The sequence below is a fragment of the Panthera tigris genome, chromosome B2 (genome assembly GCF_018350195.1).
Source record: "Panthera tigris isolate Pti1 chromosome B2, P.tigris_Pti1_mat1.1, whole genome shotgun sequence".
In the NCBI taxonomy this organism is placed as follows: domain Eukaryota; kingdom Metazoa; phylum Chordata; class Mammalia; order Carnivora; family Felidae; genus Panthera; species Panthera tigris.
This window is the reverse complement of record NC_056664.1, coordinates 127,394,612-127,411,383: the sequence shown is the minus strand read 5'-3', so window position 1 is coordinate 127,411,383 and position 16,772 is coordinate 127,394,612. Positions and strand designations below refer to the sequence as shown.

General features: G+C 37.8%; 1 protein-coding gene across 4 annotated transcripts in view; it reads right to left on the bottom strand.

The window, feature by feature from the left end:
* ADGRG6 (adhesion G protein-coupled receptor G6) overlaps positions 1 to 16,772 on the bottom strand; it is a 140,389-nt gene that overhangs the window by 70,194 nt on the left and 53,423 nt on the right. For all 4 annotated transcript variants that reach the window (XM_007096370.2, XM_007096371.2, XM_042987239.1 and 1 more), the window contains exon 3: positions 3,732 to 4,073. In XM_007096370.2, the coding sequence (XP_007096432.2) occupies positions 3,732 to 4,073 (342 nt within the window). The remainder of the gene's footprint in view (positions 1 to 3,731; positions 4,074 to 16,772) is intronic.

Below are 16,772 nucleotides of genomic sequence, written 5' to 3'. Positions count from 1 at the left end.
ACCTCCTTCATGACTGTCACAAACCCATTACCTTATATCAGTAAAACTAAATGTAATCCCATCCATATTAACTCTAATCGTTAGAGTATGTGGGATCTCACAGCAAAACTTCTGAGTTATAGCCAACCCAGTTGATAAGTATCTTTTTTTAATCCCTGAACTGAAAAAGAAAATCCCAAAAACCCAAATTCAGGAAACTACTGTTTCAGGAAAGCTGTTTATACATTAAAATTTTCAAAAATATATTAGTTTTCAAATAATTTCTAAACGTAATAGCTAATAGTTCTTTTTTTCATTAACAATTACTGCCTTTTACTCTTCCCAAACCGTCCTCTGCTACCCTCTCCCCTTCAGAGACCCCATATCCTATTCATTTTCCCCATCACCTGGCTATTTCAGGAGCAAAGGTAAAGATAATTCTATGAAGGAGAGGCAGTCTAGTAAAAAAGTAAAAATAAAAATGGAATTTTAAGCTATATTTCCTTTACAGCTGGGTATTTGAGTTCCTTTGTGAGGGACGGCAAGGGGCAGAGGTAAAAAGGGCGACACAGCCACCTCCAATCCCAGCTCCTCCACAAAATGCAATGTGACCTTGGACACGTTACTCCACCTCTCTCTACCTTCTTCTCCTCATCCATAAAATGAAGGACGGTGACACCTATTGCACACGTGGTCAATAGGAATCAAATAATACCTGGAAAGCACTAGAACAGTGCCTGCTATAATCAGTATAGAGCTAGGACTGATTATTAATGTTACTGATTACTAATAATGATTATTATCATCTGCATATTATAGTCAAAATAAAATGCGTTAGCCTAGTCTTTCTGTGACACATGTGAAATTATTAAGTAATACAATGGATTTCACCCTATGTTAATATAATAGACACTGTGAAACATGTACTGGTTTGAGACAGAAGTAGCTCTCCTCAAAAATTCTCTTTATTGCTGGCTTCAAGGAATGCTAGATTGAATAGATTTTAATATAGGTCTATGGTAAAGGCATCATTTTCATGTAAATATTCTAGTAAAAACTGCATGATGGAGTTTAATAGAATGGTGGATTTCAGTCTACTTTTTAAATATAAAGCACTTTATAGGTCTATTTACCCAAAGGGATACTTACGTAATATGAACCCAGTATACTACATGTATTGTTTAAAGGGCTGGAAAGAAATATGTCCATCAATGTTTTATTAGTAGTTTTGGCTAGATGACAGATGTATGGATAATTCTAACTTGCTTCTTTTTTTTTCTAATTTCCTGTAGGGTTTTATAATTTTGAAAACATTATGTGAAAAATTAAAGCACATGTTTTCCAATTAACCACACACACACCTAATGTGAATCACATTTGTGATTGTGACTCACAAACAGTAAATAACTCTACCACCAAAACCCAAGTTTATAATAATGAGGGTCAGTCATTTTCATAATGGTGCCTTTCTTTTTTGTTCTTTCTTTCATACATGATATTTACTTAAGAAGCTAGTCTTGAATCCTGAGTTTTCCTTAAGTAAAGAGAGGCTTTAGAGAGACCAAGATTATTCAAATGTTATGATATGCCAGAATCTGGGAAATACATTTGATAGAAATATATTTTTTCCTTTCATTAGAAATTTTTAAGGTGCTGGGAATGAAAGATGGTGTAGCCACTCTGGAAAACAGTATGGAGGTTCCTCAAAAAACTAAAAATAAAACTACCCTATGACCCATCAATTGCACTACTAGGCATTTATCCACGGGATACAGGTGTGCTGTTTCGAAGGGACACATGCACCCCCATGTTCACAGCAGCACTGTCAACAATAGCCGAAGTATGGAAAGAGCCCAAATGTCCATCGATGGATGAATGGATTAAGATGTGGTATTTATATACAATGGAGTATTACTTGGCAATCAAAAAGTATGAAATCTCGCCATTTGCAACTACGTGGATGGAACTGGAGGGTATTATGCTAAGTGAAATTAGTAAGAGAAAAACAAAAATCATATGACTTCATTCATATGAGGACTTCAAGAGACAAAACAGATGAACATAAAGAAAGGGAAACAAAAATAATATAAAAACAGGGAGAGGGACAAAACAGAAGAGACTCATAAATATGGAGAACAAACCGAGGGTTGCTGGAGGGGTTGTGGGAGGGGAGATGGGCTAAATGGGTAAGGGGCACTAAGGAATCTACTCCTGAAATCATTGTTGCACTATATGGTAACTAATTTGGATGTAAATTTAAAAAAATAAAACAAGTTAAAAAATAAATAAATAAAAAACAAACAAACATACAAAAAAAAAAAAACAGGAAATAACAAGTGCTGTCAAGGATGTGAAGAAGTTGTAAATTCTGTGCACTGCTGGTGGGAAAGTAAAATGGTGCAGCCACTGCAGTTGGTTCATTAAAAAACAGTAAGAGGGTTCCTTAAAAAATTAAGATTACAGTTACCATATAATCTTGAAATTCCATTTCTGGCTATATCCAAAAATATTGAGGAAGGGTCTTGAAGAGATAATTTTTTAACGTTTACTTATTTTTGAGAGAGAGAGAGAGACAGAACGCAAGTAGGGGAGAGGCAGAGAAAGACAGAGAGACAGACACACAGAATCCGAAGCAGGCTCCAGGCTCTGAGCTGTCAGCACACAGCCCAGTGCGGGGCTCGAACTCACAAGCTGTGAGATCATGACCTGAGCCGAAGTCAGAAGCTTAACCAACTAAGCTTTCCAGGTACCCCTTGAAGAGATATTTGTATACCTATGTTCGTAGCAGCTTCATTCACAATAGCCAACAGGTGGAAGCAATCCAAGCATCCCTCAATGGATAAATGTATAAAGATATTGTGGTATGTACATACAAGGGAATATTATTCAGCCCTAGACTGGACAGAAAACTTGACTTATGGTACAACATAGATGAACTTTGAAGACATTATCCTAAGTGACATAATCCAGTCGCAAAAAGACAAAAACTATATGATTCCCCTTATAGTCTAGGGCATTCAAACTCTTAAGCAGAAAGTATAGTGTTTGTCAAGGGCTGGGAGTGGGGGAAATGGGATGTTGCTGTTCTATGGACAGAGTTTCCATTTTGCAAGATGAAAAAGTTCTGTGGCTTTGTTACACAACAGTATGAATATGCTTACCACTACGGACTTGTGCACCTAAAACTGTTTTACGATAATAAATTTTATGTTATATGTATTTTACCACAATTTAAAAAAATTTTAAGCAACTAAAAAAAAAAAAAAGAAATTTTTAAGGTGTTTTCCTCAGGCTATGTTGTTTATTAGCTTAAGTTATAAATAACTAACTTTAATTTATATGCTAATTTTTTATATTTGTTCCGTAGCATAGTTCCTTAAAAGGGCAGCATCTTAAAAGCCTAAAATAAAATGATTTCTGAATAGGAAAATTTAAATGTTCAGTGATGTTAGAAGTACAGCTTTTAATTATTAGCTGTGGAATATCTACAATATCTTCCAAGCAGCCTTTAAATGCTCTGCATATAAACAATATAAAAGAATTCAGCTCTACTGTAACCAGATTTTGGATCTGGTAACTATATATTGCTAATGAGAATGCTGAAGGATATTAACAGATTCTTGCCATTAAATTCTAATCCTAATCATTCACATTCACATAAAAGAGCGTAACTCTTGTCTTCTGGTCCTTGTGTTTACTGTAGAACATGCTAAATGAAAGCAGAAGGTTGGCGTCGTCTTTGGTTTACATACCTCTGATGTAGCTGGCATTGAAGCCTTTCTTCTGGATGCTAAAGTCACTTGAAAAGGACACATGCATCTCATTCGCACTGGAGTTAAACGATAGGCCTTTGGCAGTTGCTCCGCAAAATTTAGTCTGGCTCTCTCCATTATCAAGGGATAATGAGTCATAAATGCAATTGGGAGCTTCTTCAATGTCGAAATCATTAAACGTTATCTGAATGATATAGCCGGTGGGGGCTCGCAGGGTCCACATGCAAGCCTGACTGTTAGGATAGTCGTTAGGATAGCACGGAGAAGTAAATGTCCCAGAAGGGTTGGATAGGATGACTCTGCAGTTGGCACAGCCCCACACTGTTGGCCAGACAAAAGAGAAACAGAGACAAGGGTGGGGATTAGAGGCATACAATAAACCAAGAATACCACACACTGGGGACAATCAAATAGTAAACATTTGAAAATACCAAAATATAACCATGAAAAATAAAAGGAGAATGAAGCCATCTCAAGGAGAAAAAGCAAGAAAGGAACAAAAAAGTAAAAGAAAAATACAAAGTTTTAGAGCAATGATTCTTAAACTTGGCAGGGAGGGAGGGTCATATACTCTAAGAATCTGGTAAAAGTTACAGGAACTCTTTCTAGTAAAACACATGGAAGCCAGTACATTGTTTTAGGGAGTATATGAGGCCTCAAGAGGCAACAATGGATTTCCCAAAGGTGCACTGGCCCAGGTTAAGCATTTCTACTCTAGAGAGTAATTGAACCAAGGTGGAAGGAGTTACAGAAACGCAAAGGTAGAAGTCAATACTATAACCACAGATATAAGGGAAGATAAATACTTAGGAAATACATGTTTAAAGAGAAAGCTACCAATACAAAATAAACAAACAAGCAAACAAGTTATCTTCGGGCAGATTGTATTTTTTTCTAAAATTCAAATAGCCATCACCTTGCATGTGTGGAATATTTATAGTTTTGAAAATGCTTTCACTTGTTTCATTTGTTCATTACAGTTGTTACGTATATACTTGTGCGATTATCTCTCATTCATTCAGTGAATAATAATTGAGTGCCTGTTATATGGCACTATTCTAAATAGTATAGATTAGTCAACAAGAAAGACAAAGTCTATGCCAGAATGATTCTTAGAATTCAGTTTTGGGCCCAAATAAATAATACAATATAATGACAGAAGGTAATATGAGGTAGGAAGAAAAGTAAAGAAATCACGTATTTCTCAACTATTAGCTCTCCAGGCCATAATCACCAGTTGGAACCAGAAACCAAGGTCTACTGTCTTTCTATCTAGTCATGCTTTTGCAATTAATATTCACGTTTCTTTCTATAGTTGTATAAATGTAGGCGGTAATTTCATGTATTCAACATTCTGGATAAATAAAGTGCCATAAAACTGACATTTACACTTTCAAACAGTAAAATGCTTTGGCCATGTTAATGGAAATCACTCTAAATGTATTGTACTCCTCCCTCTTTTACTGGGTTGAATAAAATATGCAATAACTTTTCTTGAACATGGTAGTTACTACAAATACTGCTTATTCTTCCATGATTCAGTGAAAGAAACAAGGACTTATCAGATATACTACACTGCTCAAGTTAGGTTTTTCTTTTTTCTTTCCCCTGTGGCCACCTTGTGTTATGTGCTGTATCCTTGACAACTCTGTTCCCCATCAATTCTTTCTAACTTGCCCTCCCTCTGCTTTTCCTCCCTGGGTCTCCATTGTCTTGTACAGGGCTGAAGACAGAGGAAAACAATTTATGATCACTAAGTGTTGGCCAAATGCCTTCTCTCATCCATCCTTGAGCCACCACATTCGTCTCCTTTGTAGCTTTAATCAGAGCAGTGTATTACTTCCACTTGTGACATTATTTGCTTGTCGGCTTCTCTGAGCCCAACAAGCAGAGTATGTACTGTTATACTCACTGTCTTACTCCTCAGGACCTCACGGCATCCCTGGTGCATGGAAGACTTTCAATAAAATTTGTTAAATTTATGAACAAATAAATGAATAACTTAAATCAATGGAAACATGTCTCAATTAAAGAAGGATGAAGTACGGTATAAGCCAAACAAAGTCTAAGTCAGAAAAAGACAGCATGCATGAACTCTGGAATATCTCTTTGGATGGGGCTTTAGGGCTCTTTCTTCCAGTTATTTCACTCATAGTATAGGACTGAGAACACTGGGCTGACACGTTAGCTTCCTGTTACTGTACCTTGGGCTCAAGAGAGAGAAATAATCCTAATAGATTAACAGGAATGTATCCAGTAAAAGGCAGAAGATTAAAAAAGAAAAAGAGAAAAGAAAATAAGATACAATCTCTGTGTCATTTCAACATGCATGAAACAACAGCATTTTTCCAAAATAAAATGCTATCCACTACATCCAAAACCCAATACTGTTCATGAATTCCTTTAGCCTGATGTACATATTTTTGGTCAAATTCTTCTCTAAGATCTGAATGAAAGGTATAGGAAAATTCAATCTGGACGCTGTAATCTCAAACAAGTTAATCTCCTCAGTTTCACTATCTTCACACAACAATAAAAGCACCTACCTCCCAAGGTTATTGAGAGGATTAGATAGGTTAATGCAAGGTCCTTGGAGCCACACAGTTAGCACTATATAAATGTTAACTATTATTAATCATTACTATAACACAAAATCTGTGCATCAATAATTTAAGAGAGGAAAAAAAACAGCACTCCACTTTAATAGAATCTCTTTTTCCCTTAGGCCCTCTTTAGGATGAAAAAGAGAAAGGGAAGACACCCATAATATCTATTTAAAAAAAAAATATTTACAGCATTCTTCTGTATGATTTTCATCTATAGTTGCAAGATAGCATTTAGAGATAGTGCTACTAAATAGAGATTATTTTAGCTGGATGAAAAATCGGTTAAACTAGGTATAGTATCATCATGTTAATCATATTTATACATAACTTCACGGTAAAGGGCTTTCACATATACTATCTGACATCATAACAACCCTGGGAATTAATACCACCTCTATCTTCAGATGAAACAAATAAGGCTGATACAGATTATGTAGCTTGCCCAGAGTTACACATCTAATTGATAAGAGGACCAAGATTCAAACCAGCTCTTCTGAATGTAAGTCTAGTGTTTTCCTAGGGAAAAAAAAAATTTCCACAACTAAACAAAAGACAGCAAAGTGGTGGGCTCAAATACTATTTTAAGAGACAATGTTTTCTAATGGGCAATTTCTTAAACATAGTGTAATCACCCTGATATCAATATATTTTAAGAAACTAATTTTGAAATATTTTAGTAAAGAATACTAGGTAGTCTAAAATATGGTGATTTGAATTTGCCCATTTAGAGCAATCATATGTCACGATTAATTGATTCCTATACAATGAACTAGTTCATTAAGAAATTAATTTGTTCTCTCTCGGGATGCCTGGGTGACTCAGTCAGTTAAGCATCTGACTCTTGATTTCAGCACAGATCATGATTCATGGTTCATGGGATCGAGCCCAGCAATGGGCTCTGTGCTGACAGTGCTGAGCAGTTGTGGGATTTTGTCTCTCTCCCTTTCTCTGACCCTCCCCTGCCCATGCTTGCACGCTCTCTCCCTCTCTCTCTCTCTCAAAATAAATAAACATTTTTTTAAAGAAATTAATTAGTTCTCTCTTAAAGGCATAGCTACTTAAGTAAGGGGTGCCTGGGTGGCTCAGTCGGTTAAATGGCCAGCTTCACTCAGGTCATGATCTCACAGGTCATGGGTTCGAGCCCCATGTTAGGCTCTGTGCTAACAGCTCACAGCCTGGAGCCTGCTTCAGATTCTGTGTCTCTCTCTCTCTCTGCCCCTCCCCTGCTTGTGCTCTGTCTCTCTATGTCGCTCAAAAATAAATAAATGTTAAACAAAAAAAAATTTAAAGGCACACCTACTTAAAAAGATGGCTCCTGAAGTAGCCACTGAATGAGGTCTTGGTAAAACCAGAGTTAACATATTTTCTAAACAATACTCAACTCAAAATATCTGGCTCAAATGGTTTTCAAAGACGGATACAGTAACATATTCACACCTATAAATTTATACAAGCAAAGTTTTCCAGTAATCTAAACAACAAACCAAACACCACCCCTAGCTCTTGCCTATGCCTGCCAGGGTTTAGCAAGAATTTACTTACACTTATTTCCCTTATTTTACAAAACTTTATTCTTCAAAGAAATTCCAATCTAAGATTGAAAACCTCCCAGTCATGCCAAAGCCTACTTCGATTTATAAAGAGCATTTAGATCCAGATTTAATAATCGTTATCTTTGGTTCTGCTGGTTTTTTTTTTTTTGTTTTTTTTTTTAATCTCAGAGATTTGGATTCTTACTCCAACCTGGTTTCAAGTACTTGCCTGTAACTCAAATAGTATGTTCTTTAAAATCTAAGGCAGGAGTATCCAGCTCCAAAAGATAAATCAAAAGAAATCCATTTTAGCTGCTTTCAACACAGATCTGTAGATGGGATAACTGGTTTTCCTATAATGTGTTAAGTGGTGAACAAAATGCATACACTTAAATCTTATTTTTTTTTTTATTTGAATGTGTATAAAACTGTCGCTGATGAATTTGCTGGAAAACCTAGCTGGTGAAAACCATCTCCAGAAAATGATGCTTAAGTCGCCTGTTCAGTTTGCATCCATCTGGAGTCATTGTTTGAATTATCTATGTGAATAAATTACATTCTAATGAATAAAGGTTATTAGTTGCTTAAAAAGGTTTAAAATATTTAGTAGCCGTGGTGGTTTCTGAAGATGACGTGTAAAGGCCAACCACTGAGAATTCCAGGATCGGTTCTAATGCCTAACGCTTCACAAAGCCAGGAAGAGCCACACAGGATTGCTCCAGATCAAGTAAAATGCTGCCAGATGTAACGCTGCTAAAATGTCAAATAGAAATAATACTTTAGATGCTGGCATATATTGATTGACTGATAATATACAAAACTATACATAATACAGAGTCATTACAGTGAAGTGTTTAAATTTAAGTGATTTCAGGCCTCTGTGCATATTTTTTCAGGACAGCAAAGAATCTGAAGGCAGTCTGGCTGTGACATCTGTGTTTCTGTCAATGTGAAACACTTGGCAAGCTCCCCCTCCCCAGCCCTCCCCAGCCGGCCCCACCCCGCCTCTGCAAACCCTACACTCAAAGACGGCATTTCCACGGACGGGAGGATCCCTCCTAAACCAGGGTTACACTGGTCATTCCAATCTCCTGCTGGAATTTCCAGCAGCCAAGCAAGGATATCAATTCACTCCCAAAGTCCTCCTAAAATACTGGTTTCCCCAGAGCTAACCAGAAAATGGTTTGATTTCCCACTGTGATGTTTCAGCCTCAAAACATTCTTTGGAGGCACCACGAAAATGAAGCTATCGCAATGACTTGCACATTAGTTCAAAAGGGTACCATTTTACTTGAATCAGTTAAGTCTGATATGGCTAGAAAATTAACAAGAAGTTGAAAGTTCCTTGATGAAGCACCATTAAGTTTGACAACTTTTTTTTGAATCTTCAAAGCGATTCATATGCACCACACCTTCAGATACATTTCTATCTTCTATAGTATTGTTCATGTTTAAACTTCAAGTCTTGCCTTTCCATAACCACTGGAGCATTAAGAACATTCCATACGTAACTCTGAAAGGTAATATTTTCTGAACCAATGAGTGAAATGATGGAAAGTCTTCCAGATTCACTTCATTATGTAGCTATATCTCCCTTGCAAGAGGATTAAACACACAAGCACATGTGCATGCATATGCACACACACCCACACACATGTTCATGGGAAACTGTTCTCTCTTAACCAGTGGTTGAATCCTTCTCCAAGCGTTTAAAAAACAAAACAAACAAAAAAACAATCTAAAGGCAATGCATAATTTGAAACAACCTAAAGCTGTAGGCCCGATCACTTAATCTACCTTTTCTGGTTAGTATGTTCAAGTCTCTTATCCCCTTCCATATTCCTGCACTGCAAACCCCAACTCTGTATTAATCCAGCCATGGACCTTCTTCCTCTCTAATACATAGGCTTCTGAACACTGCTGAAAAGAATCCAGAACATTGTTCAGATTGTTTATATTATAGCGGCTTCCAATTTTATCTCACTCACCCTTTTCAACACTTGATGTCTCTGAACACTCCCAGATTCTTGAGTAGTCTTTTCACTCATAGTTCCTACCTTCTCCTTATTCTCCTCCTGCCCTTCTCTCAGCCCTCTCTCAGCAGGCACCTGCTCTAACTGCCCTCACAATCTTTTCTATTTCAAGCGTGATTCTCAGACCCACAGTTTCAGCATCACCTGGAGCTTGTTAGACACACAGAATCAACCAGACCTACAAAACAAAATCTGTATTTTACAAAAGATATTCTGGTGACTCATAAGTACATCAAAATCTGAGAGGTACTCCCTTAAATCACAACATACTACGGAAGCCAGTCACAATCTCCGTGCGTACACCTTCTCCCAAAGGGATTTGCCCCTCCCACATCTCACGCAGTCATATTGGTAACCATCACCCCAGGGAAGGATTCCTGACCTGAAGGGAACCAAATCACAGTCTCAGCTACTCAGTCAGATTCTCTCTCTGAGAAAGTGAAGTTAGGGACACAGATAATCTATTCACAGAATGATGAAAAATAGAATGCCAAAGTTATACAAACTGAAAAACAGTGGCTACCTTGCCCACTTGCAAACAAAGGGCACTGATGGGCAGAGAAAAGAGAAAGAGAACAGATGTAGAAAACAGAGAGGCGAGAGAAAATCAAAACTGTGAGAAGCACAGAGACTTTAATTTTAACATTCCATGTCCAGAAATCAATGGAAGGAGCTGTTCTTTGTGGCTTTTCATTGAATTCTATGACGAGAATTTATACCTACCATCTCACTTCTCTTTATGTGGCTTTAGTAGATTTCTGTTCCTTACAACCAAGTGTGCCTCAAGGCAGTACTTTACAGGGCTCTCCTCTCCCTTCAGTTTTTCTATGTCTACACTCATTCTCTCTGGATGATGTCATCCAAACCCAGGCCTTCATTATGTTCAAATGCTGGTGACATGCATGTCCTATTTAGCACCACACCCACACTTGTGAATGTCTACTCAATGTCTCCACTTGAAGGTCTCATAGATCCCTCAATTCAAACACCATTCCTCAAATTATTTGTTTTTATCCACTTTATAGTTGTTAGTAGCATAAGAAACATCCAAACTAGACCTCTGAATATCCTCCTCTGTCTTCTTTCTCCCACGCCTTCTCGAATTTTTATCCAAGACTATGACATTATCTTATCCATGGTTATTTAATTCATCTCCTTATCCCATTCCCATGGCTACTTAGCTTAAGTTTCACATCTTTTCTCTCTTGGACAAAAGCTCAGTAGCTAGCCTCTTTGTCAATAGTCTTGTCACCTCCAACTCATCCTCCACATCACTACAAGAAAGATCTATGAAAATGCAAATGTAAGGACAAAAATGTTTTCTCTAACTCAAAATCTTCTCTGGGATCCAAAAGGACAAGCCCTCTTTGAATGACACATACAGCACTCTAGACTGTCCTGTTCACACTGTCTAACTCATCCCTTACCATCCCCATATCAACTTGCTCAATAAATACTTATTAAGTAAGCATCTCTGCACCTGGCACTGTACTGGCTGCTAGGAATACCAAGCATATCGTGGACAGGATATAATCCCTGACTTTATGGAACATACAGATTATTTCAAATACAGATAAATAGATAGCAATAGCACACTGTGCAAATTGCTCTGATAGAGCAGGTAGATGAATGCAATCACCTAGGGGTAGACTTCGTAGAAACAGTGCCATTTCTAACAGATGAGAGAAACTAAGACCTAAATATGCAGCACGGAAGTGGGCCAAGTTAAGAGGGAGGCAGGGGAGAAAAAGAGAAGTGTTCTGGGCAGTAGGTCAACAGGTGCAAAGACCAGCAGGTAAAAGAGCTAGCTGACTGTTCAAGTAACCTAAGAGTTTAGTTTTGTGGAAATGTAGTATCTAAAGTGGGGTGAAAGAGGAGATAAAGGGTCAAGGTAGGCAGAATTCTGTAAGCCACACTAAAAAAAAAAAAGAAAAATTATAGTAAAAGCAGAAAATGAAAAGATTTTAATTATGGAAAGCAAAACAATCAGATTTGTATTTAACACAGATCTTTTTTTTTTTAATCCTTACTCTTGCATACATAAACCACAGAAAACTACCAGTGAACAAAGATCCTTGTAAGAATCACTGCAGCCTCATTCAAGGGACTTGACAGAGGACCAGAAGAAAAAGACAGCGAACTACCCTGGCAGCTTATTTGGGGAGAGCAAAGAACAGTCCCAGCAGTAGGAAGACTAATTCTACAGGGACTTCCTGCAGCAGAGCCTAACTGCCGATGGGTAAGATATAAAAGCAGCAAAGCGACCAATCCCATGTTCATCGAAGATCTGTCTTACTCTGATCTTCCGTGTTTTATCACCCCTGACGAAAAACTGAGGGAACTATGAAAAACAAGCACCCACCTAATGTTCATTTCACTTGAGAATGTCACAGAAAACTTTTCCATATGGATTATCGAGGCAGTGCTGCAAAGTAAAACTGGTTTGTTTTGGCACTAAACCAGAAAAATAGTGCTAAATAAAACCAACAGAAGTGGAGAATATCTTATCCTAATTACAGCTAATTATAGTTCTAATAGCCATGAAGGCAATGATGTCATTATTGGCTCATCAGCACATTACTAACTTCTTGAGCACATGAATGCAGCTAATGAGATAATCCATATAAAATACTAGGACTGCACTTGGTTGTCAGTAAGATGCCCAAATAACATTAGTTTTTGGTGCTGTGATTGTGGTTATTAATAGTGGAGCATGTTAGCAATGTTTCAGATCATTTGTTCATTCATTCAATTTTCTGGGCCCCTACTTTCATTCGTTTCTAGTTCTGTCTTAGGTATCTTTACATATGGTTATCGGAGGATGGTCAGGGTTGGAGGTAGGAGTGAAAAGTTATTGCTTCCAATTTATTCCATGTTATGTGGTGCAGGTGAAGAACCCGAAATTAATAGCTAGAACAAGTTTTGGTTTAACCTACCCTCCCAATAAGTTGGGAGAATATATTGGGAAGAAGATGGCAGTGGCAGAGTAAATGTGCACTGTAGCTCAATTTTTCCAAATGAGTCTTTAATTTCAGGGCATTAAACACACACACACACACACACACACACACACACACACACACACACACACACACACATTCAGGCTTGTACATATAAATGACAGCCATTTAAATAGTGATAGCTTAGAGAAAAGTAAATTATAGACGCAACTGGCATAATTTTGTCCCTTTATGGAATACTTTTTATGTAAACATTTTAGTAATAAGGACTGATGTAAAAATTCCATAATATAGATTTTTAAAATAAAAATGTTTTTTCAGTAAGAGTTTCCATTTTATACATAAATAGGTTGTTTAAATACGCTGTCTCACTGCCTTAATCCATCACTGGAATTAATTACTTTTCAAAATATTTATATAATGTCAACTTTGCACACATCTCAAGAATAATATATTAGAGGACAGTCTGAAAGAGAGGGAGGAAGAGAAATAGATGATCTTAAGTTTGTTCAACACTCTCTGAAATTAAACTTTAAACAGATATCTTCTATTCCAACTCCTTTCTAGCTAAATCAAAGATCTAATAAAAAATGGTTTGTTATTATTTTTGAAAAACAACACTGTGGCAAGAACAATATACTCGTGATGCTGAACTAGAAGCTCTCTCAAGATCCCCTCCAGATCTAAAATTGTACCTTCCAAGAAGGTAAAATACTTCTTTAAAATTTCAGTACAAGCCAAACAATACTTCCGTATACACAGAAGCAGAGAATTGATAATTACAAAAACTATAATAACCACTAGAATTTGGTGAGTGATTACTTTGTGCCAGGTGAGAGAAAAGTACATTGGCTTCTTCTTGAAATAATCTGTTTATGTGACTATTTGGTAATACTACAAGTGGATCACAGTAGATTCTGGTCTTGACTCTTCCATTAACCAACCATGGGATCTGGGCTAGTCACTAGCCATGGAGGCCTTGGTATCCACGTGTGGAAAAAAAAAAATGTCTCTTCTAGTTCTAAAACCCTAGTTTGGTGATAGATTCAGTTCTTCACACACAGTAGAGCTTCAATTGCTCCCTTTAGCAGGAGGAAGCTTCCGGGAGAGTCATGGAGATATCTGACACTTCTGGAAGGGAAAGAATGTGATGTATATATAATTCACCAGATTATGAGGCAACAGGGTCTTTTTGAGCATTCACGAGTCCCCGCCTGTTTGAGTTCATTTGTCCGCTCTGGAGCTGTAAATCAGGCAACACAGGTTGAATGGAATTAGACCCAATGGTCAGCAAACATCCTGGCTTCTGGGATATATTCTGACTGCTCAAGAAAATTTCCACATCTTGCCAACAGTAGTTATTGTGCTATTTTGGATATTGCTGGCTTAAAATTACACAGCAAGCTGTCTCAGATTGTGAAGATTTAGAGTGTGGTTACATCAGGGGGGGAAAATCACCTACTTTCTACCTAATGTAGCTGCTTTAGTGTGTTCTTGATGCCTACAAGCTTACTTTACAAGAGAAAAACCAGTTTATTACTTTTATAAAGTTAATACACCTATTGAGAAGTGAAGTTGAATTTTGGTTTGCCACACCACTGCCAAAATGTTTATCTAATTTTGAATTTCTCCGGGTTGGGGACGAGGTGGTGTAGGCACCAACTCTGTAGTGCCTCTGGCAGGCGATGCACATCCAGGCGACTCCATCAACTTCTCCACATCTACACTGCTTCACCTCTACCCCGGGGACCCTCCACATCAACCACACAATCTGCAGTAAAAACACACTTGAAAAAGTTCATGAAGGTCACCGAACTTTGTAATCACAAACTTCCAGGATAGTATAAGAATCTACTTGCTTCCTGTCTTTTAGTCAGTTTTGTTTCTAAACTCCAGAAAACTGGGAGAGTGACTTGTGATAGGTGGGTGAATAAGGTCGCACCTGCAGGCAAGCCAGAGAGAAGGCCAAACCACCAAAAGTGGGCGGGCTGGGTGGTCTACAGAGCAAACAGTGCAGTGTGTTTCCCTTTGGAGGCACAGACCTAAGAACAGAAGTTTGTAGAGGTCTGAACTGGGGCAAACTGACTGTCACTGGAGAGCCTAGGAGTGCTCAAGCTGCAAACATCTGTTTTGCTCAACTATTTGAGGGGCTTAATGATCACTCGAAATTTCTGTCAAATTGCTTCTACGCTCCTGACTATTTGGCTTTGCAGTGTTGTTTGAGAAAAAAGGGAAACATTATTTTTAACATACAGATTCCTTTCATGATCCCATGTAGAATATCAAGTAGGCAACTTTTGGAGGGTGTTCACTAAGGAAGTGACTTTGGAACAATAATAGGTATAACATTATCCCGGATAGTGCAAGTTATAACACAGAGTGTTATAATAACACTGATGAAGAGGCAGACTGAGCCCCAGAGAATTTTGCAATGACACAGGGAAGTCCATTTTACAGAAAAACTGAAAGGGAAATTTCAAATAATGGCAGTTTGGGATTCCAATGTAAATACAAAGCTTTAGATACATATATATCATCTTTCTAGGGGAGGGTATATATGATGGGAAGACTCTGTCCTTCTGGCATCAAATCTGAGCCCCCCAAAAGATGAGAAACTTTCGATCTGGGGATTCTTTAATAATGCATTAAAGTAAATAGGAGATATTTGGATAACATATCTTTCTGAAAGTTACTTACTAAGATAATTTGAGTTGAGTCTCTACTCAAGAAAATCAAAAGGATTTTCTTCTCCCTCCAATATACACAGCTGACTTTCAGAGTTTTTTGTTTTCTTTTTTAAATGTTTATTTACTTACTTTGAGAGTGAGAGAGAGCATGCACGTACTCATGTGAGCAGGGGAAGGGGCAGAGAGAGAAAGAGAGGGAGAGAATCTCAAGCAGGCTCCATGCTGTCAGTGCAGAGCCCGGTGCAGGGCTCGATCCCACAAACCTGCAAGATCATGCCTTGAGTCATAATCAAGAGTTGGACACCTAACCTACTGAGCTACCCAGGTGCCCCTTGACTTTCAGTCTTTTAGATGAGCAAGACACTAGGAATTTTTGTGAAGGACCACCCAGCCAGCGTGGCCCTGTTCTGTGTGGAAAGACTGTTAGCCTCACAATGCAAAATGGGCCAAAAAGCAAAGTTGATATTTTAACAAAAGTTAATATTTGCTTGTAAAGTGGTGGAAATAGCTTACATACATGCGATTTTGCCTGAAAGGAATAGTGTTTTAAATTACCAAAAATACTTTTTTCTCTACATCATTTTTATGGATATTATTTTATGATACTTCACAAATTTATTTTCTATAAAATTAAGTCACGATTCAAAAGAAGACAAGGCGGGTGAAGTTCCTCAGTCGCTATTTGTCTCATAACAGAATTTGTAAGAAACATACGTATCACACAGAACTTAAGACGCAGGCCAGAGGCTCCTGGTTAAAACATAAGAGCAAAGGTTCTAAGTGCCTGGATGGAAGACAACATAGGGCTGACAAACGGAGGATCACATGTGGTCATTAACAACTCAGACACCACAAAGCCCTGCCCACAGAACGAGGGAAAAAAAAAAAAAAAGGCAAAACCTTAAAGGACAGCCTGTCTTGCCATTTGTTTACTATATTTGAACACTTGCTCCCAGGAAAGCTGAAAATTAAACACCTGTAGTTCACAGAAGCTCTTTTGGGCACCAATCTAAATTTCTAGTTGAACTGGCTTTGAAGTTGCTCCTATGCCAACATCTTTACAGCTGCTCTCAGTATGTAAACCCTGCATACACTTGACTAGAAATAGCACATTGACTGGCTGGAACTTTCTGCACAGCATTTCAGTGAAAGACACTACTGTCTTCTAAAGCACATTATTCAACAATTAGATTTGGGCTGCC